The sequence below is a fragment of the Notechis scutatus genome, chromosome 1, assembly GCF_049901735.1.
Source record: "Notechis scutatus isolate UNSWTSFEM ecotype Mainland chromosome 1, rNotScu1.2, whole genome shotgun sequence".
In the NCBI taxonomy this organism is placed as follows: Eukaryota; Metazoa; Chordata; class Lepidosauria; order Squamata; family Elapidae; genus Notechis; species Notechis scutatus.
The window spans coordinates 2,624,830-2,647,566 of NC_142009.1; the positions used below are offsets into that span (position 1 = coordinate 2,624,830).

At 47.0% G+C, this 22,737-nt stretch overlaps 1 protein-coding gene across 2 annotated transcripts in view; it reads right to left on the reverse strand.

Annotated features, from left to right (window-relative positions):
* Positions 1-19,863, reverse strand: part of GOSR1 (golgi SNAP receptor complex member 1) — a 41,294-nt gene extending 21,431 nt beyond the window's left edge. Inside the window, exons 1-6 of one of the 2 annotated variants that reach the window (XM_087955925.1) lie at positions 19,788-19,863; positions 16,788-16,902; positions 12,713-12,800; positions 10,013-10,120; positions 6,034-6,125; positions 3,195-3,269 (exon numbers count right to left, since the gene is read on the reverse strand). In XM_087955925.1, the coding sequence (XP_087812051.1) occupies positions 3,195-3,269; positions 6,034-6,125; positions 10,013-10,120; positions 12,713-12,800; positions 16,788-16,902; positions 19,788-19,836 (527 nt within the window). In that variant the 5' untranslated portion in view covers positions 19,837-19,863. Of the gene's footprint in view, positions 1-3,194; positions 3,270-6,033; positions 6,126-10,012; positions 10,121-12,712; positions 12,801-16,781; positions 16,903-19,787 lie in introns of both variants that reach the window. The other variant, XM_087955920.1, reaches the window with a different exon arrangement.
* Positions 19,864-22,737: the final 2,874 nt, after the last annotated feature.

Below are 22,737 nucleotides of genomic sequence, written 5' to 3' on the forward strand. Positions count from 1 at the left end.
CCAAAGCCACAAAGAGTAAATCGAAGAAAAAAGAATAAAATAAAGAGATGGGTTGGAAGGGCGGTAAACCAACAGAATGCTGACCGAAAAAAAAATAAAAATCCATTTGTTGCTTTGGCCTAAAAGCCACTGAGTAATCTCACTGCAAGCCAAAGCGAGCGAGAAGGGGTGTCTTTGGCCAGAGGAAAGAGAGGAAAAATTTTTTCCCTTTTTGGCACGGGAGGAAAGCTTGGCCTCCGACACAGCCGGCCAATTAACGGTTGGTGAAAAGCCGTTCTTAGAAGGGAAGATGCAGCTTGCATCAATCAAGGGTTCCATACCCCCACTTATTTTTATTTTTTCCTATAATGAAAGTGTTGTGGTGCCTCGTTGCAAAGATGCAAGATTAATGGACCAAGGTAAAACGAGGGATTTTGGCAGACAGGGTGTTCTGGAAGGAGCTGCATCTGCAAATTCTGGAGGAGGAGGGGAGGAGGAGGAGGAGGAAGAGGAGGAGGAGGGGAGGAGGAAGAGGAGGAGGGGAGGAAGAGGAGGAGGAGGAGGAGGGGAGGGAAGAGGAGGAGGAGGGGAGGAGGAGGAGGAGGAGGAGGAGGAGGGGGAGGAGGAGGAGGAGGAGGGAGGAGGAGGAGAGAAGAGGGAGGAGGAGGAAGAGGAGGAGGAGGAGGAGGAGGGAGGGAGGAGGAGGAAGAGGAGGAGGAGGAGGAGGAAGAGGGGAGGAGGAGGAAGAGGAGGAGGAGGAGGAGGGAGGAGGAGGAGGAGGGGAGGAGGAGGAAGAGGGGAGGAGGAAGAGGGGAGGAGGAAGAGGAGAAGGAGGAGGAGGAGGAGGAGGAGGAGGAGGGAGGAGGAGGAGGAGGAGGAGGAGGAGGGGAGGAGGAGGAGGAAGAGGGGAGAAGGAAGAGAGGGAGGAGGAGGAGGAGGAAGGAGGAGGAGGAGGAGGGGAGGGAGGAAGAGGGGAGAAGGAAAGGGGAGGAGGAGGAGGAGGAGGAGGAGAGGAAGAGAGGAGGAGAAAGAGGGGAGGAGAAAGAGGAGGAGGAGGGAGGAGGAGGAGGAAGAGGAGGAGGAGGAGAGGAGGAGGAGGAGGAGAGAGGGAGGAGGAGGAGGAGAGGAGGAGGGAAGGAGGAGGAGGAGGAGGAGGAAGAGGAAGAGGGAGAGGAGGGAAGGAGGAAGAAGAGGAGGAGGAAGAAGAGGAGGAGGAGGAGGGGAGGAAAGGAGGAGGGAGGAAGAGGAGAAGGGAAGGAGGAGGAGGAGGAGGGAGGAGGAAGACCCAAGAGGAGGGAGGAAGAGAAGGAGGAGAAGGGAAGGAGGGAGGAGGAAGAGGAGGAGGGAGGAGGAAGAGGAGGAGGAAGAAGAGGAAAACAACTGTGGCTCTCTGAGCTTGGTGATTTTTCTGCAGACATTTCATGACCCAACTAGGGAACATCATCAGTGCTAGAATGGCAGGAGGGTTTGTGAGGAGGAAGAGGAGGAGGGCCTTCCAACTCTGTTATTCTGTATTCTCTCAGCGGGGTTGGACTAGAAGACCTCTAAGGTCCCTTCCCACTCTGTTATTCCCATGCTTGAGCAGAGTCCCAAAGACACGCTGAGATACTGCTGTGATTTTCCATCCGCTTGCAGTCCATCTGCCCATCAGCAGCAGGGAAAAAAAAGAAATAAAAGGAAAGAATCCCGTCCGATTTATGTTATATGCACACTTCATTACAAAACACCACAACGGCTTTTGTGTGTGTGTGGGGGGAACCAACATTTGACAACTTCCCCAAAAGGGACCATTTTTGAAGGAATGGCGCCCCCTGGAGGTGAGACGCCACCGCGGTCTTAGAAAGGGACCTTTTCTTTATATAAACCAGGGGTGTCCAAACTTGGTAACTTTAAGACTTGTGGACTTCAACTCCCAGAGTTCCTCAGCCAGCAAAGCTGGCTGAGGAACTCTGGGAGTTGAAGTCCACAAGTCTTAAAGTTACCAAGTTTGGACACCCCTGATATAAACCATGATACAAATACAACCCAGGTCACTAAACGTAACGTGACTACAATGGACAATCCTGCATATATATTGAAGTCGGAAAGCTGAGTCCAAGGCCAGTCCAGGCAGTCCTCGACATACGCTTCATTTAGCGACCATTCAAACTTACAACAGCATTGGGAAAAAAATGCGACTTATGAACCACTTTTCAATCCTGCATATGTTTAAGTCGGAAAGCTGAGTCCAAGGTAAGTCCAGGGGAGTCCTCGACTTACAACAGTTCATTTAGTGACCGTTCAAATTAACAACGGCACTATAAAAATAATAATGATTTAGGATCATTTCCCCACTTGCGACGCTCGTAGCGTTCCCCTGGCCCCGGGATCAAAATTCAGGCACTGGGCAAATTTCTCGTATTTATGACGGTCACAGTGTCCTGGGAGGGTCATGGGATTCTCTTTGTGACCCCCCGACAAAGTGAAGTCGGGGGAGAAATCAGATTCACTTAACAACCAAGTTGCTGACTTAACCACTGCAGCGATTCACTCAACAACGGTGGACAAGAGAGGCCGTCAACGGCACTGAAGAAAAAAGAGACTTATGACTGTTTTTCACACTTATGACCGTTGCAGCATCCCCACATGATCAAAATTTGGACACTTGGCAACGGATTCATGTTTATGATGGTTGCAGCGTCCCGAGGTCATGCAATCCCCTTTTGCGACCTTCTCACGAGCAAAAGTCAATGAGGGAAGTCGGATTCGCTTAACAACAGGGTTGCTACCTGAATAACTGCAGTGATTCACTTAACAACGGTGGCCAGAAAGGTGGTAAAATGGGACAAAATTCACTTAGCAAATCCGGCTTCCAAAGTTACTTCCAAATTCACAGTTCAAGTAAACCTAGGGGAAAAAATGAACTTCCAAGCGGTAACAATGATTCTCAGAGAGAACGCTAACGACCAGAGGACTGCAAAGAATATAAATCCCTCCACTATTCAATCAGAACGGATGAAGCTCGTCGGATGAGAAGCAAAACCTCTTCAAGGAAAAACAAAGAAAGCCCAGTTGCCTTTTGAAAAAGCAACATAAAAGCCAGTATGTTGAGTTACTGGTAAAAATAATAAAAAGTGGGGGAATACAGACAAAATCAAGAAACGCAAATTGGGAAGCAACGGATTTAGCAAGGCGGCTCAGAAGAGAAAAATATCCCGCGTGGGACGCCAACTTACTTTCGCAGATGTTCGTTCTCCTTCAAGAAAAGTTCTGTTCGCCTGTTGTTGACACCACAACCGCTTTTGTATGACCTGGAAGGTGTGAAGACAAAAACGAGAAGAGAGGTGAAAAGTGAATTCTATTAGAAAGCGGCTTGCTGTCAGGATTCCGGCTGTCGCCCCTAATTAAATCATGAGCCTCGAAGCCAAGCTTCAAAAACTTCCAAGGATTTATTAGGAGCGAACATGCCGGCATGACCTGCATAAAGCCAATGCTGAGGCACGTAATTTACTATCACCTATGACCCTGTTTCCCCCACCCCAACCCCTCGGGGTGTGTCATAATTCATATTCTCCAATCGAAACACGTTCATAGCCTAGAGTCATCAACCACGTTCTCCAATTAGGAATTTTTGATGATTCTTGACTCTTGATGAATGTATCTGTTGAGGTAATTCCCCATTAGGAGAATGAATGCACACAGGGAGACATAGTGAGAGTAATGTTGAATAACACACACACAGCACACAGCTACACTGTATGGTAAAATGTAGGCTTTTACTTCCAGTAAACGGTTAAGCAAAGTCCAACAAACAGTCCAAGTCATATACGGTTATAGCAGTCAGTTTTCAGTCCAGGGATAATCCAAGAACAAAGTCCAGTATCAAAAACAGTTCAGTAAAAGACTTACATCAAATCCAAGAATAACGATGATCAGCAACAGTCAGTAGGGAAATGCAGGAATGGCAACACTCTCGGAAACCAGGTTTCTGGCTCCATCTTATGGCCATTTGAGGAACCACACCCAGTTACAATTTTAGTATTCCCTTAAAGAGACAGTATTAAAATGTCTATCCTGGTTTATGTATTTCCAACCCAACTGGTTAGGTGACTTACATTCCTAGTATCTTTTCATTTTTCATTAACTTACATTCCTAACAGTATCTTTTCTTTTTATGTACACTGAGAGCGTTTGCACCAAGACAAATTCCTTGTGTGTCCAATCACCCTTGGCCAATAAAAGGAATTCTATTCTATTCTAATTCTTAAAGGGGCCACAGTTGCTCACTCCTGACTTATGGAGAACCGCCCAGCCTAACTGCTGTCTTTGGAATATTACTTTTCTAACCAATGGTGGGATTCAATTTTTTTTTTTACTACCGGTTCTATTGAGAGCGCGCTTTGCATGCGTTGCGCGTCGCATTCAAAAACTGTCCATGTTAAGCTTAAAAACGTAAAAGCGCTGGTGAGTAAAACAGCGCGAATCAACTGAGCCCAAAAAACAAGGAAAATATAGGACAGGAAATGGCGGATGGCCGGGGCCAATTTGCTCATTAGAGCTACCGTGTGAACCAGCAGATTTCACCACCGTTTCTAATCCCTTTCAGCCGTGTGTGTGTGTGTGTGTGTGTGTGTGTGTGTGTGTGTTTGCGGCCATCATAACTTTGAAAGCAGATCATAAGTAGTTTTGGGGCATCGTAACTTTTGAACGACCGTTAGGCAAACGGTTGTAAGTCGAGGACTCCCTGCATTGAACACAAGGCCAAATTTGCAATCCTTCCCCGTTCTCTCCTCTCTCTTCTCTCTCTCTTCTCTCTCTCTCCTCTCTCTCTCTCTCTCCCTCTCTCCTTTCTGTCTCCTCTCTTCTCCCTCCTCTCTCTCCCCTCCTCTCGTTTCTCTCCCTCCCCTCTTTTCTCTCTCTCCCTCTCTCTCTTCTTCTCTCCTCTCTGTCCTCTCTCTCTCTCTCTCCTGTTTCTCTTCTCTCTCTTCTCTCTTCCTGTCCTCTCTGTCCTCTCTTCTCTCTCTCCTCTTTCTCTCCCTCCCCTCTCTCCTATCTGTCTCCTCTCTTCTCCTTCTCTCTCTCTCTCTCTCCTCCTCTCGTTTCTCTCCCTCCTCTCTCCCTCCCTCTCTTCTTCTCTCCTCTCTGTCCTCTTCTCTCTCTTCTGTTTCTCTTCTCTCTCTCCTCTCTCTCTCTTCCTGTCTTCTCTCTGTCCTCTCTCTCTCTCTCTCTCTCTCTCTCTCTCTCCCCTCTCTCCTTTCTGTCTCCTCTCTTCTCCCTTTTCTCTCTCCTCTCTCCCTCCTCTCTCTCTCCCTCCCCTCTTTTCTCTCTCCCTCTCTCTCTTCTTCTCCTCTCTGTCCTCTTCTCTCTCTCCTGTTTCTCTTCCCTCTCCCTCTCTCTCCTCTCTCCCCCCGCCTCTCACACACACATTTGTTTATAACAAGATCATGCCCTCTTGTTTTTGGGTGAGTGTGAAGCCTCAAAGGAATATATGATGTTATTTGAAGTTCAGGGAGCAGAGCTAAGTAAATACTACCATAATGCAAATAGTTTATTTTTTATTAACAGCTTCAGAAAGACTGCAGAGGCAAACAGAAGTCCCAAATCCAAAGGCCTACAGGTAGTCCTTGACCTATAGCCATTTGTTTAGTGACAGCTCGACATTGAAAAAAAATGACTTATGATTGTTTTCCACACTTATGACCATTGTGGCATTCCCCCCCACGGTCACCTGATCAACATTCAGATGGATATTGACTCACATTTATGACGGTCCCAGTGTCCCCTGGGCTCGTGCAATCCCCTTTTGCAACCATCTGACAAGCAAAGTCCATGGGGAGGCCAGATTCGCTTAGCGACCATGTCGTTAACAACTGCAGTGATTCACTTCATAATGGTGGCAAGAAAGGTCGTAAAACGGGGCAAAAACTCACTTCACAAATGTTAAGTGGAAAAAATAATCACGTCACTTTTTTTTTGGTGTCGGTGCAACTACGAACGGTCGCTAAAGGAATGGCTTTAAGCCGAGGACCAGCTGCAATTAGAATAATATTATGAAAGCAATTAAGAGCAACTTACTCAATATCTTTCCGGACTGAGCCCATGAGGTTCTCCCTTTCCCGCACTGCCATGAAGTTGGTTTTGGTTTTGTGGAATTCATGGGTGTAATCCTGTCGTGGGGGGAAAAAAAGAAATGATTCCAAATGGTTTGAGGACTAGGAGCTTATAAGAGAATAAACAGAATAGACAATAGTTCTTTTATTGGCCAAGTGTGATTGGACCAGGGGTGGGATTCTACCAATTTGCTCCTATTCGCTAGAACCGGTTGTTAACCTTCTAAGCAGTTCGGAGAACCGGTTGTTAGAAGAAATTACTGGACTAATCCTGTAAGGAAGGCAGGAAGGAAACATTCTGGGGTTGCTTACAGAAACTGCCTCTCCGTTCAGACGAACACAATACAGAAGCCTGATGATGGCAGATGAGATTCTGCCGAAACGTTGCTGCAACTTTAAAAGCACAACTATAATGACGTGGGAAAGTACCCGAACAAAGCTGAATACCATACATGTAAGTACCCGCGAAAACTTAAGAAAACACATATACATACATACATGCATACATACATATATATTTGGCTTCAACAGATGCATTAGGGCTTATATTCGAGGAAACACAATTAAGGTTGGACACCCGTTTTAGGTTCTCTTGACACACACACAGGGTGATATCAGGGTGACGACTCAACCACCAGTTCATGCACAAGGCAAGTGTGGGGACCGACGGTATCCGGCAGCAGCTGCAGCCCGCCGACTCCTTGGTTGGCACACTCTGTGGTTGTGCAGCCCAGGTAAGTCGATTACCTGTCCAAGCAGCAGAGGCAAAAGTGCAAGGGAAGGCAATGATCCAGATGCGCTGTGCAGGCCGCGGGAAAGCCGAGAGATGCATGTCAGGATTCCGGCAGTTACCCCATTTAAATCATGAGCCTCGAGCCAAACTTCCAAAACTTCCAAAGGGTTTATTGGGAGTGAACATGTCCGGCACTGCCTGGGTGCAGCCGACTCTGAGACACGTAATTCACTGTCACCCTTGACCCTGGTTTTTCCCCCCCCCCCCCCTGGGTGTATCATAATTCATATTCTCCAATGGGACACCTCCATAGCCAAGAGTCATCAATCATGTTCTCCAGTAAGATTTTTGCGTGGCAGAAACTTCAGTCACCTAGTTACTATCTCTGAAAAACTATGTATGGAATGCACTTTTGATTTCCAAGCTGCCGCACTGCTCTTTCAAACCCCTTCCTCCCCTCCCTTTCTGTTGGCAATTCTAAAACGACCATAGAAATATTTTATGAGTTGACAATGCAAAGATGAGCCTCCCGCGGCCAGCCAGCCACTCCGGCCCAACCCTTGGCTTTCCCATGGCCAGTTTGGTGCATCCGGATCGCATGCCTCCCGCCCAGCCTCGGCCTCGCCCCTGCTCTTGGATACGTAATCAACTCACCTGTGATGCACGGTCTGCCCAACACCGTTGGCCCCCACCACCTCTGGTGCTGGTCCTCCTCAACCCCCGCCCCCCGCCAGCTGATAAAATGACCTTAACTGGGGCTAATTTTTTGGGGTAGAGCTTATATTAGGAGCACACTAACAAATCAAACTGGGTGTGATGACACGGTGCATGACACAAAAATAACAAAGTCACCAAAGAATAAATTCCCTTTAATGCCTCCAACTTGGCCCCCAATGTCCAATTATCCTCAGCTGGATAACAAACTCTTCCAAAAACAGTCTGCGAAGGGCAGAAATGCAGTCCGAACCCAAAGTAAAGATAATTAGAAATTTAAAAAAAACAACACAAACCACGCTGAAGTAATGAACACGGCAGGCCAAGATAATAAATTGCAGACTTGCAAAGGATAACACCGTACCCGCAGTTGGGAGGACGCCAAAACCCAGATAAGGCTCAACCAAGATAATGCACGCTTTGCTTCCAGCAAGGAGGCGTGTGCAAACGCCCCACTTATATCCTGTTCTCCCAGCTGCAACCAATGAAAAGTGTTGAGGTAATTCCCCGTTAGAACGAGCGCATACAGGGAGACGTATTTGAGAGTAGTGTTTGAATAATACACACACACAGCACACAGATACACTGTACAATAAATGTAGGTTTTTACTTCCAGAAACGTTAAGCAAAGTTCAAAATAAGCAGTCCAAAAGTCATTCACAGGTAAAATCAGTCAGTTTTTCAATCCAGGGATAATCCAAATATCAAAGTCCAGTGTCAATAAATAGTTCAGTATCAGACTTACATTAAATCCAGTAATATCAGTCAATTGGAAGAAATGGAGCAACAGCAGCACTTTCCAACAGAAGGAAACAGAGATACACTCACACTCTCTTCTGAGACTCAGACTAAACAAACCAGGTTTCTGGCTCCATCTTATGGCCGTTTGAGAAACCACACCTAATTACAGTTTTGCATTTTCTTAAAGTTACAGTTTTAAAATGTTTATCCTGGTTTATATATTTCTAACCCAAATAGCTGTTAGGTGACTCATATTCCTAACAAAAGGAATCAGGGCCCTTTTCTCTCCCGTAAGCCATGTTGCTCCCTTCTCCGTTCCTCCCTGCGTGCCCTAGGATGAAGAGGGTATCGGCTTGGGCCTTCCTTTGACTGCCCAGCTGGACTGCACCCTTCCTCCGTTTCTTCCACGGCCACCAGAGCCATATTCCTACTCCCTGTCAACTGCTCAATCCTCATAGTCAGACTCCCTCAAGGGCATGACACTAGGGTTTATTTTCCGGGTAGGTCTTATTTTCGGGAAAACACGGTAGGAACTTTAAGACTTGTGAACGTCAACTCCCAGAATTCCCCTAATAAACATTAACGCTTAAATTGATTTAAAAATGACCCAGATGGGAAGGAAAGAAACTTTGCAACATTTTTTTTAATTAATTTTTTTTTAAGCTGGGGAAGAGATCTTTCCCTGGCTTTGTGCACAGGAATGTTTAGTGTTTAACTCTAAAAGGCTCGGCAAATATACAGGGAATCCTCGACTTACAACAATTCATTTAGTGACCGTTCGAAGTTACAACAGCACTGAACAAAGTTGACTTAGGGGCATTTTTCATACTTATATGACGGTTGCAACCTCCCCGTATTCGCCGATCAAAATCCTGAGGCTTGGGAACAGGCCCGTGTTTATGATGGTTGCAGTGCCCCGGGGTCAACTTTCGTGACCTTCTGACCGGCAAAGTCAGTGGGGAAGCCGGATTCACTTAACGACCGTGTGACTATGGCAGGGATTCGCTTAAGAACGGTAAATTAACTCTATCCGCAACTTACGAGGAGAATTTATACAAAATGTTTTATCGCTGGCACCTACTGCCAGCGGGACTTGCAAAAACGTTTCCTAATAACCCGGCAAAGCTGTTGGAAATGTGGATATGAGCAGGGCACCTACTACCCTATGTGGTGGCCCTGCCCAAAAGCAAAAAAGTATTGGAGGAAAATTAGTAGTTGGCTTGAAGAAATCACTAAAGTTAAAACTGAATGGAAACCAGAAATGGACAGGCTGTCATTGGAACTTAAAAACCAAGAGGAATCAGAATATTACGAGATTTGGAATTGTTGGTATAATTGGCTAGAAGACAGACATGAAATTAATAAAACATAGTCAAATAAAAAGGTACGACGGAAACTAGTAACATTACATGTAATTAGATTTGTAATATTATTAGATGAAACTTTGTATATTATATCTTTAAAGTAATAACCGTGAAAGAGGATTTTCCATAGAGTGAGAAATGTCAGATTGAGTGAACGCTGTTTTGCTTAAGTTGCGATAAGTGGAAAGTTTGACGTTACTGGATTTGTACACATTTGTTTAATAAAGTATTTTTATTCAAGAAAAAAAAAAGAATGGTGGCAGAAAGGGCGCAACTCACTTAGCCGAATGTCTCGCTTAGCAACGGACACGTTCAGCTCAATTGCAGTCATAAGTCGAGGACTGTCTGTAGATGGGGGAGCCGAAAGCCCACGCTCAGGGAGACTGCCTTACCTGTAGGATGTCTCTGTGCCGCTGCAAGGTGTGCATCAGAGCCGCATTGAGGGAGGGGACACCAGCGCTGTTGGTGTACTCCGCCATTTTGTCATTGACCGCTGTCAGCTACGAGAGAGAAAGGAGAGCGTTAGCGGCTTTGAGAAACAAGAGCTTTTTGTGGATCTGTGACAAACAATTCAATAAGCAGCAAACTTGACACGACGCGTCAAATATACTGACAGATAATCAGAGTTGGAAGGGACCTTATAGGTCTTCTAGCCCAGTGGTCGCCAACCGGTGGGCCAGGGATCACTGGTGGTCTGTGAGAAAATGTTGGTCGTCCGCAGAGAAATGTCCCCCAAAGCAATTAATCCAGGCTGCGCCACCCACATGGCCCACGAGAACACAAGGCTTGCGCCGCTTGCACTGTGAACAACATGAGGTAGTGAGGGGAGGGGAAAGGGCGGAGGGGGAACTTGCCCATGCGCCGCCTGGCCACCGGGCTGCTTCTTTCCACTTCTTTCTTTCTTCTTCTGCTTGTGGCTGCACGAAAGGAAAGCAACAGAAGTCTTTCTTTCTCTCCCAAACTCCGCCAGAAATGAGTCTTTGGGACCCTGCAAGGCCTCCTGCTCCAAGAGGCTGTGCCGGCAAAGACTCATTTCTGGCGTTTGGGGGAGAGAAAGAAAGACTTCTGCTGCTCTTTGCATGAAACCAAAAGTCTCTCTCTCTCTCTCTCTCTCTCCCGAGAACGGAGCTGGAGACGGAATCCTACGATCCCAAATAAACAACGATTGGTAGGAAAACGGGGTGGGAATTTCCCTGCAGCCTTTTTTTTGGGATTTTCCCAGGGTCTCTGGTCCACGGGATTTAAAAGTATGAGTTTGGTGGTCCCTGAGGTCCAAAAGATTGGCGACCCTTGATCTACTCCAACCCCACCCACCTCATCCAAGCAGGAGACCCTCGATTAAAAACCTCAAATTCCCCCTTGCTGGCTGGGGAATTCTGGGAGTTGGAAGTCCACAAGTCAAGTTGCCACAGACACCCCTGCTTTAAACCAATTGTTATTGTATAAGCCCATTGTCTTGACTTAAAACTGGGCACAATCCAACATAGAATATTTCTGATTTAGATATACTCCTCGACTTACTAGCAATAGCACTTAGATTTATATACGCCCTTTCTGAGTGGTTTACAGTGTTAGCATTTTGGTGGTCATTTGCATTCTTTTTAGAGAGCCGTTAAGGCCACTTGGAGGTCTATCCGCGTCCTCGGGGTCACCGGAGTGGTGCAAATGGATGTGGAGCCTTCTTGGCTGCAGGGTGTTTTCTGCCCTGTGTCCCTTCACCAATGAAGACAGGCATGGTTCTGTTGGGGATGTGTTTGTGTTGTCTGCATCTCAAACCGAAGCGCACATGGTTCCTGTAGTCTGCAATTTTTCTGGAAATCCATTCCTCCTCCCACACCATTTGAAGGATGTTCATCCCATAGCTAAATATCTATTTGCATCCTTTTAGAGCAGTGGCAGTCAACCTGGTTCCTACTGCCCACTAGTGGGCGTTCCAGCTTTTATGGTGGGTGGTAGGGGTTTTGTCCCCTACTTTATAAATCACCATTACTGTGGAACCGGTGGGCGGTTAGCGAAAATTTTACTACTAACAGAGATACAAAAGTGGGCGGTAGATATAAAAAGGTTGACTACCCCTGTTTTAGAGGGTCGTTGAGGCCACTGGGAGGTCTCTCTGTGTCCTTCAGGGTCACCTGAGTGGTGCTAATAGTTTTGTCATGCCCCTGTTGGAATCTGATTCCAAGGGGGAGGTCGAGCAGCTGACAGGGAGTGGGAGTGTGGCTCCGGTGGCTGTGGAAGAAACTGGGGAAGGGCAAAGTCCAGCTGGGCATTCAGAGGAAGACCCAGACCCACCCCCTTCATCCTAGGACACGCAGGAAGGAACAGAGAAAGGAGCAATGGGGGTTATGGGGGAAGAAAGGGCCCTGATTCCCTTCATTAGCTGCAGCTGGGAAAACAGGATTTAAAAAGGGTGTTTGCAAACAGCACCTTGCTGGAAGCAAAGTGTGCATTATCTTCGTTTGTCAAGTCTTATCTGGGTTCTGGCATCCTCCCAACTGTGTATTTTTCCTTATCTTTTGGAAGTCTGCAATTCCTTATCCTGCCCTGTCTCGTTAATTGCTGCAGTGTGGTTTGTGTTGGTTTTTATTTATAATCTATATGTACTTTGTGTTTGGACTGAATTTCTTCCCTTTAAAAACTGTTCTTGGGAGAGGTTTTTTTTCTCCAGCCGACAATAACTGGACATTGGGGGCCAAGTTGGAAGTTTTAAAGGGACTTTTACCTACTTTTGTGACTTTGTTGCTTTTGTGCCACGTCCCTTTGGGTCAGTCATCACAGGTTCCTCTTGTCTCCATTTTTTTTTCCTCTGGAAAACCATTCCTCCTCCCACACCATTCTAAGAACTTTTATCCCAAATGGTACAGCTAAAAGTCTGTAGAGATTCTCTGTCATCCAGATCCTGGTTATCTCAAAGGGGCTGTTTTTCACCAGGAGGCAACTGGACCTTCCTTGTTTTTTTCTTTTGAAGACATTTCGCTTCTCAGCCGAGAAGCTTCTTTGGCTCTTATAGTTGGGACAACTACGACTTGGATAATAATCGAGAACCTCCAGAGACCTTCAGTGTTTCCAGCAGGAGTCAGAGCTGGTCTTACCTTTCCCAAGAGTTGCTCAATTTCCACAGCCATCGCTTCAAACATGCGGTCTTGGCTGGATCCGTTCAGAAGAGGCGTTGTGTCCGAGCTGAGCAAGGAACAACACACATAGGTAGTGTTAAATTTTAACACGTGGCGGGAAATCTTGGTTCACATTTGTTAGAGTTTTATCCCACCTTTATTACCTTATAAGGAATTCAAGGCAGTGAACATATGTAATACTCTGCCTCCCCTTATTTTGTCCCACAAAAATCCCGTGAGGTAGGTTAGACCGAAAGAGAGATGGGCCCAAAGTCACCCAACTGGCTTTCATGCCTAAGACGGGACTAGAACTCTCCATCTCCTAGTGATTGGTCCAAAGTCACCTATCAGGCTTTCTTGTCTAAGGCGGGACTAGAACTCTCCATCTCCTAGTGATTGGTCCAAAGTCACCTATCAGGCTTTCTTGTCTAAGGCGGGACTAGAACTCTCCATCTCCTAGTGATTGGTCCAAAGTCACCTATCAGGCTTTCATGCCTAAGGCGGGACTAGAACTCTCCATCTCCTAGTGATTGGTCCAAAGTCACCTATCGGGCTTTCATGCCTAAGGCGGACTAGAACTCTCCATCTCCTAGTGATTGGTCCAAAGTCACCTATCAGGCTTTCCTGTCTAAGGCGGGACTAGAACTCTCCATCTCCTAGTGATTGGTCCAAAGTCACCTATCAGGCTTTCTTGTCTAAGGCGGGACTAGAACTCTCCATCTCCTAGTGATTGGTCCAAAGTCACCTATCAGGCTTTCCTGTCTAAGGCGGGACTAGAACTCTCCATCTCCTAGTGATTGGTCCAAAGTCACCTATCAGGCTTTCATGCCTAAGGCGGGACTAGAACTCTCCATCTCCTAGTGATTGGTCCAAAGTCACCTATCAGGCTTTCATGCCTAAGGCGGGACTAGAACTCTCCATCTCCTAGTGATTGGTCCAAAGTCACCTATCAGGCTTTCATGCCTAAGGCGGGACTAGAACTCTCCATCTCCTAGTGATTGGTCCAAAGTCACCTATCAGGCTCTCATGCCTAAGACGGGATTAGAACTCTCCATCTCCTAGAGATTGGTCCAAAGTCACCTATCAGGCTTTCTTGTCTAAGGCGGGACTAGAACTCTTCATTCTCCTAGTGATTGGTCCAAAGTCACCTATCGGCTTTCTTGTCTAAGGCGGGACTAGAACTCTCCATCTCCTAGTGATTGGTCCAAAGTCACCTATCGGGCTTTCTTGTCTAAGGCGGGACTAAAACTCTCCATCTCCTAGTGATTGGTCCAAAGTCACCTATCGGGCTTTCTTGTCTAAGGCGGGACTAGAACTCTCCATCTCCTAGTGATTGGTCCAAAGTTACCTATCAGGCTTTCATGCCTAAGACGGGACTAGAACTCTCCATCTCCTAGTGATTGGTCCAAAGTCACCTATCAGGCTTTCATGCCTAAGACGGGACTAGAACTCTCCATCTCCTAGTGATTGGTCCAAAGTTACCTATCAGGCTTTCTTGTCTAAGGCGGGACTAGAACTCTCCATCTCCTAGTGATTGGTCCAAAGTTACCTATCAGGCTTTCATGCCTAAAGACGGGACTAGAACTCTCCATCTCCTAGTGATTGGTCCAAAGTTACCTATCAGGCTTTCTTGTCTAAGGCGGGACTAGAACTCTCCATCTCCTAGTGATTGGTCCAAAGTCACCTATCAGGCTTTCATGCCTAAGACGGGACTAGAACTCTCCATCTCCTAGTGATTGGTCCAAAGTCACCTATCAGGCTTTCATGCCTAAGACAGGACTAGAACTCTCCATCTCCTAGTGATTGGTCCAAAGTTACCTATCAGGCTTTCATGCCTAAGACAGGACTAGAACTCTCCATCTCCTAGTGATTGGTCCAAAGTCACCTATCAGGCTTTCATGCCTAAGACAGGACTAGAACTCTCCATCTCCTAGTGATTGGTCCAAAGTCACCTATCAGGCTTTCATGCCTAAGACAGGACTAGAACTCTCCATCTCCTAGTGATTGGTCCAAAGTTACCTATCAGGCTTTCATGCCTAAGACAGGACTAGAACTCTCCATCTCCTAGTGATTGGTCCAAAGTCACCTATCAGGCTTTCATGCCTAAGACGGGACTAGAACTCTCCATCTCCTAGTGATTGGTCCAAAGTTACCTATCAGGCTTTCTTGTCTAAGGCGGGACTAGAACTCTCCATCTCCTAGTGATTGGTCCAAAGTTACCTATCAGGCTTTCATGCCTAAGACGGGACTAGAACTCTCCATCTCCTAGTGATTGGTCCAAAGTTACCTATCAGGCTTTCATGCCTAAGACGGACTAGAACTCTCCATCTCCTAGTGATTGGTCCAAAGTTACCTATCAGGCTTTCATGCCTAAGACGGGACTAGAACTCTCCATCTCCTAGTGATTGGTCCAAAGTCACCTATCGGGCTTTCTTGTCTAAGGCGGGACTAGAACTCTCCATCTCCTAGTGATTGGTCCAAAGTTACCTATCAGGCTTTCATGCCTAAGACGGGACTAGAACTCTCCATCTCCTAGTGATTGGTCCAAAGTTACCTATCAGGCTTTCATGCCTAAGACGGGACTAGAACTCTCCATCTCCTAGTGATTGGTCCAAAGTTACCTATCAGGCTTTCTTGTCTAAGGCGGGACTAGAACTCTCCATCTCCTAGTGATTGGTCCAAAGTCACCTATCAGGCTTTCATGCCTAAGCGGGACTAGAACTCTCCATTCTCCTAGTGATTGGTCCAAAGTCACCTATCAGGCTTTCATGCCTAAGGCGGGAATAGAACTCTCCATCTCCTAGTGATTGGTCCAAAGTCACCTATCAGGCTTTCTTGTCTAAGGCGGGAATAGAACTCTCCATCTCCTAGTGATTGGTCCAAAGTCACCTATCAGGCTTTCATGCCTAAAACGGGACTAGAACTCTCCATCTCCTAGTGATTGGTCCAAAGTCACCTATCAGGCTTTCATGCCTAAGGCGGGAATAGAACTCTCCATCTCCTAGTGATTGGTCCAAAGTCACCTATCAGGCTTTCTTGTCTAAGGCGGGAATAGAACTCTCCATCTCCTAGTGATTGGTCCAAAGTCACCTATCAGGCTTTCATGCCTAAAACGGGACTAGAACTCTCCATCTCCTAGTGATTGGTCCAAAGTCACCTATCAGGCTTTCATGCCTAAGGCGGGACTAGAATTCCTTGTCTCTTGGTGACTGGCCCAAGGCACCCAGATAGCTTTCATGTCTAAGATGGGACTCGAACTCACCACCTCCTGCTTTCTAGATGGGCACCTTAACCACTACACCAAACTGGCTCTCATTTCATTTTTACACGCATTTCAAGTATTCAAACTGGCTGGAGTCCAAGCCACCTCAATCGAAGTCTTCCTTGACTTACAATAGTTCATTTAGCGACCGTTCAAAGTTAGACAACAGCACTGAGAAAAAGTGACTTACGACCCATTTTTCAGAGTCACGACCTTTGCAGCATCCCCATGAAAATCAAAATTCAGACGCTTGGCAACTGGTTCACACTTAACGACCGTCGCGGTGTCCCAAGGTCACGGGATTCCCCTTTTGCAATCAGTTTGACCAGCAAAGTCCATGGGGAAGCCAGATTCGCTTAACAACCACGTTACCGACGTATTGATTGCAGTGACTCACTTAACAATATGGCAGCGAGAAAGGGAGTAAAAATGGAGCAAAACTCACATAACCGATGTCCCTTAATAACAGAAATTTCGGTTGTGGTTGTGGTTGCAAGTCGAAGATTACTTTTCCAATATTTGCAAAAATTTAATACATTTAAATATGTAAAATAGCTGCAAATGTAGGCCTGGATTGAGGAAAGGAACTTGCTCCTCCAGGCTACCTATTCAGATTTTCTAATTTTCCAAGCGAGGCTCCCTTATTCCTGCAAATTTAAAAATTTTCAAATGTCCAAAAGCGCAAAACGGAAGCAAATGGAGGAAACGGGCTGTCGGGCATGGGGGGGGGGAAACAAAATTGACCATTGCAATGAAAAATCGAATGAAATAGCAGCATGACAGTACCTATACCTGTCGCGCCTTCCATCGCGAGAACTGCCATGGCTGTAGCTGGTGCACAATTTACTGAAGGAGACCAGCTTGAGATCCAGTTCGTTTTCCAGCTGCCGGGCCTGTTTCCTTAGATCTGTCAAAGAAGAGGAAGAAGAAAAATGGAGGCTTCGCTGCTTTCTTCCAATCCTGCAAATTCATCAACAAGCTGCTTGAAACGACATTTGGAGATTCTAAAATAGGGGTATCCGACTTGGCCCTTGGACTTCAACTCCCAGAGTTCCCTAGCCAACCAAGCTTACATGACAAGAAATTTGAGTATCTAAGAAAGGAAAGCAATCCAGATCTAAAGCGTTGGCAGAGTCCAACTTGTATACTGTATATCCGAAGGGGAAATCTTTGCAAACCGGCAGCAACTGAGCAATCAGGAAAATTCTTCTATTTGCATATTTCTGGAGTTCACTTTGTCCAACTGAGGACATCTTCTAAAGATATACGTGTGCGTTCTGTAATGTTGGATCAACACAGTGTTTATCAACCTTGGAAACTTTAAGGCAGGTGGATTTTATTTTCCCAGAATTCCTCAGCCAGCATCCTTTAAGTGGGAGGAACTTCCTCTCCCAGAATCCCCAGCCAGCCTGCTTTAAGAGGGGAGGGCTTCCTCTCCCAGAATCCCCAGCCAGCCTGCTTTAAAAGGGAGGGCTTCCTCTCCCAGAATCCCCCAGCCAGCCTGCTTTAAGAGGGGAGGACTTCCACTCCCAGAATCCCCAGCCTGTATGCTTTAAGAGGGAGGGCTTCCTCTCCCAGAATCCCCCAGCCAGCCTGCTTTAAGAGGAGGGCTTCCTCTCCCAGAATCCCCCAGCCAGCCTGCTTTAAGAGGGAGGGCTTCCTCTCCCAGAATCCCCCAGCCAGCCTGCTTTAAGAGGGAGGACTTCCTCTCCCAGAATCCCCCAGCCAGCCTGCTTTAAGAGGGAGGGCTTCCTCTCCCAGAATCCCCCAGCCAGCCTGCTTTAAGAGGGGAGGACTTCCACCCCAGAATTCCCCAGCCTGTATGCTTTAAGAGGGAGGGCTTCCTCTCCCAGAATCCCCAGCCAGCCTGCTTTAAGAGGAGGGCTTCCTCTCCCAGAATCCCCCAGCCAGCCTGCTTTAAGAGGGAGGGCTTCCTCTCCCAGAATCCCCAGCCAGCCTGCTTTAAGAGGGGAGGACTTCCACTCCCAGAATTCCCCAGCCTGTATGCTTTAAAAGGGGTGGACTTCCAGTCCCAGAATTCCCCAGCCAGCATCCTTTAAGAGGGGAGGGCTTCCTCTCCCAGAATCCCCCAGCCAGCCTGCTTTAAGAGGGGAGGACTTCCACTCCCAGAATTCCCCAGCCTGTATGCTTTAAAAGGGGTGGACTTCCAGTCCCAGAATTCCCCAGCCAGCATCCTTTAAGAGGGGAGGGCTTCCACTCCCAGAATCCCCCAGCCTGTACGCTTTAAAAGGGGTGGACTTCCAGTCCCAGAATTCCCCAGCCAGCATCCTTTAAGAGGGGTGGGCTTCCACTCCCAGAATCGCCCAGCCTGTATGCTTTAAAAGGGGTGGACTTCCAGTCCCAGAATTCCCCAGCCAGCATCCTTTAAGTGGGGAGGGCTTCCACTCCCAGAATCGCCCAGCCTGCATTCAAAAGGGGTGGGTTTCTACCCCCAGAAACTCCCAGAATTCCCCAGTAAGCATGCTTTCAGATGCATGGGTGTTGATGACTGGGGAACTGCTGGGAGTTGACATCCACCTATCATAAAAGTGCCACGGTTGAGAGTTGTCAAGTCAACCTTGCACTTCGCCCCCTACGAAAGAATCTTTTGTGGGATCCGTCTTTTGAGGAAGGAGAGAAGTTCTTGGCTCCGTCCGATCGGTCCTTTTTCCTTTTTTCTTTTTGCACCCCCGATTCCCCCTCCCTGGCTCAATTCCTTATGGAAATCTTCCAGAGGGTCTTTCTCTCTCTCTCCTGCTCCCCCAGGATGAGCATGGTTCATCCTTCAATTCTTGCAGGACAAGTTTCCCCAGGCTGCCTCTTGCAAGCTGAAAAAAGAGTCTCCCTGTCTAGGAGCAGTCTATCTCAGAGCTCCCAGTTGTTGTTGTTGTTGTTTTCCCTCTCTTAAGGTGGGAGCTGACGCTGTTGATCCCTCGGGCAGCCGCCCAACTTCAGCCAGGCACTTCTGGAGACCCCCTCCCCACCCCAAAAGAGCCCAGATATTTGCCCTGCAACGACCCTCCTGTCTCCCTGGAAAGTTGTGGGGAGCGCCATCACTTGAGACTTTCAAGAAGACATCTGTCAGAAATGGTGTAGGGTCTCCTGCTTGGGCAGGGGGTTGGGCTAGATGACCTACAAGGTCCCTTCCAACTCTGTTAATCTATATTCAGTGGAAAAGAAGTTGCCTTCGGAAGTTGTGGGAGCTTCACCTCAGGAGGCTTTCAAGAAGAGACCGGACTGCCCTCTCTCAGAAATGGTGTAGGGTCTCCTGCTTGGGCGGGGGTTGGACTAGATGACCTACAAGGTCCCTTCCAACTCTGATTATCTGTTTATCTACCTTTGACACCCCTCCCCCAGAGGATTTAGGGTTGGGGGGGGGCTTTTTCAACCGCTCCACCCCCACCTCCCATTCCCCGGCTTCTGGGCTCGGCTAGACGCTCTCGAGAGGCACCCCCCGGCCTGAATTCCATCATCCTCAAAGGGATCACATAACCCATCTCCTTCCGGGGTTGTGTGTTACTATATATATATAGTATTATATATATATTATATATTATATATATTATATATTATATATTGTATTATATTTCCCTGGTGCCTCGGGGATCGGCTGGATTGCCCCCGCACCGCCAAACATTGGCCCTGCTGAGTTGGGGATGATGGGAGTTGTAGTCCAGCTCGGGGCGGGGCTGGACGGTTGGGCTGTCGGCTTCCAGCTCTGGTGAGGGGGTGTCAAAGCGGACGCCCCTTCCCCTGGAGTGTGGCCCCCTCCCCGCCGCGTCCCCCACTCACCCTCCCAGTAGTTGCTGCTCCCCGCCGCCGCCGCCGCCGCCGCCGCCATTTTTACTGACCAACGTCAGCCCTCCCCGACGCAAGCCGGCAGCGCGCTCGGCCATAGAGCGACCAGGGTAGAGCGCCCCCCCCGCCTCCGCTTCCGAACAACGAGGAGCCGTCCGCGAGAAGAGAGGAGGCGAGAACCATCGAAAAGGAGAAAGCGAGGCGCAGAACGCCCTCCTAAATCTCCGCACTGCCCCCTTTCGGCGGTGGCCGGAAAAGTCCTCCGGGGTCTGTTTCGGTTTTTTTTTGCTTTGTGATGAATAATCTTAAGGAAGTCTGCGGGTCGGAGACGTCCTCCCTTAAACGTGTGCATGGGGGTGTATTCGCGTGTTCGTGCTTAATGCAAGCGAAGGGCATGGAGATAGGCGTCTTTTGCTGGGTTCTTTGGGCTGAATGTTATTCTCAACACCATTTCATACAGAGGTCTCCAAACTTGGCAACTTGAAGACTTATGGACTTCAACTCCCAAAATTCCTCAGTCAGCCACGCTGGCTTGGGAATTCTGGGAGTTGAAGTCCACAAGTCTCAAAGTTGTCAAGTTTTAGCTCAGATAATGATACAGATTCTTTTTCCGCGTTGTAAAATGAAATGGGTGGGAGGGTTTGCTATGTTGTTAGGTGAACCATCGGGCCCTGGGGCAGAGGGTCTTAACTGGGAAAAGGTATTCAGTAATTCATGCATTTATTATCTCACAATCTTTAATCTTTTTTTAATACCATCATTTTATTGTAAGCCGCTCAGAATAGTAGAAACGCGAGACAGCGAATAAATTTAATAGACAAAGAAAGAAGAAAGAATTACATAAGTAAGATGGATGGATAGATGGATGGATATAAAATCAGTTAAATAGAAAGATGATTGGATGGGATAGAATAGAATAGAATAGAATAGAATAGAATAGAATAGAATAGAATAGAATAGAATAGAATTCTTTATTGGCCAAGTGTGATTGAACACACAAGGAATTTGTCTTGGTGCAAATGCTCTCAGTGTACATAAAAGAAAAGTTACTTTTGTCAAGAGTCACGAATCATCAGGTACAACACTTAATGACAGTCATAGGGTACAATAAGCAATCAAATCATACTAGGAAACAGTCAATATAAATCGTAAGGATACAAGCGAACAAAGTTACAGTCATACAGTCACAAGTGGGAGGGGATGGGTGATAAGGAGTGATGAGAAGGTTAATAGTATTAGTAGTGCAGAATAGGGATGGAGGGAGAGAGAATAGATAGGTAGGTAGCTGGATGGGTAGGTAGGTAAGTAGATCTGATGGATGGATGGATGGATGGATGGATGGATGGATGGATGGATGGATGGATGGATAGATAGATAGATAGATAGATAGATAGATAGATAGATAGATAGATAGATAGATAGATAGAAAGATAGATAGATAGATAGATAGATAGATAGATAGATAGATAGATAGATAGATAGATAGATAGATAGGATAGAGATAATAGGTAGATAGATGATAGATAGGTAGATTAGATGGATGGATAGATATAGATAATAGGAAGGTAGGTAGATAGGTAGATACTGATACAGACAGGCAGAGATAATAATTAGGTAGATTGGAGGTAGATCTATCTATAGATAGATGATAGGTAGGTAGGTAGATGATAGATACTGATACAGAGATACACAGATAGACAGACAGACATAGACAAATAATATAGAGATGAATAGATAGGAATATATAGACAGAGGTAGGTAGGTAAATAGGTAGACCACAGGATGGATGGATAGCTAGATAGGTAGATCAGATAGACAAATGGGCAGATAGATGGTTTTTAACACTGTAAGCTGCCCAGAATCGCCTCCTGGCGAGATGGACAGCAAGCAAACAAATGTATGTAAATAATTCTTAGTGCAATGCCTGCCGTCCCTCCTTCTCAAGCCCGTTTCCTGCGATTAAAGCCTTGCCTTCCACTCCCCCACTGGGACACGTATCCCAGGAGACTGAATAGAAGCCTTACGCAGTGCGAGGTGCTGTTGTTATATGTTTGCACAAGAGAAGACTCAACTGCTGGGATTACCTCCCTTGGCAACCAGCATCAGGGAATAATAGCTTGAGCTGTTTTCCACCTCGGTTGACTCTAGGAACCTCATAATTTACTTGATTGGCGCTGGCCAATTAATTTAAAGAGAGAACAACCGTAGTGGGGAAGAGGCAGTTTTGAGCTTGGTTGCTTTCTTGCAGTGGTGTCATTATCCAACTAGGTCACATCATCAGGAAAAGAGGAGGAGGAGGAGGAGGAGAAGGAGGACTGAGGGGTCCTTGGTGCTCTCTGAGCTGGGTGGTTTTCTTGCAGACGTTTCATGACCCAACTAGGCAACATCATCAGAAGTAGAAGGGAGGAGGAGGAGGAGGAGGACGACTGGAGGTCCTTGGTGATCTCTGAGCTTGGTGGTTTTCTTGCAGACATTGTCAGCGTTCCGAGCAATGTACCAACTGAAAGCAGAACTCCGAAGCGAGCAGATTCCTCAAAGAACATGTTTATTGAGCGCATCATATTGGCACAGCTAGTGGAAGCCAACTCTGAACATTTTCCCAGGTTTGTCGCATAATTAAAAGAACAATTGTTCCCCCCCCGCCCCCCCAAAAGGCACAGGTCACATTGTCCAATTAAGGTGTTTGGCGGGTTCCTTTGGTCATTCCTCTTCTCCTCCAACTGCTACCTGGGGTGGGGTGGGAGATGACCTTGGTTCCCAGGAGAAAGCTTTTTGTTGTGACTACCAGCCAGGCTATCTACTACTGACCAGATAGTTGTTTTCAAATAATAACCAAATAACCAAAGAACTTTTGTAGCAAGAATTTGTTCACAAATAATAGATGCTAGTCACCGATCCATAACTGGGGCTGCTGCTCCAAATGGAGTCTCTTGCACTAGGCAGG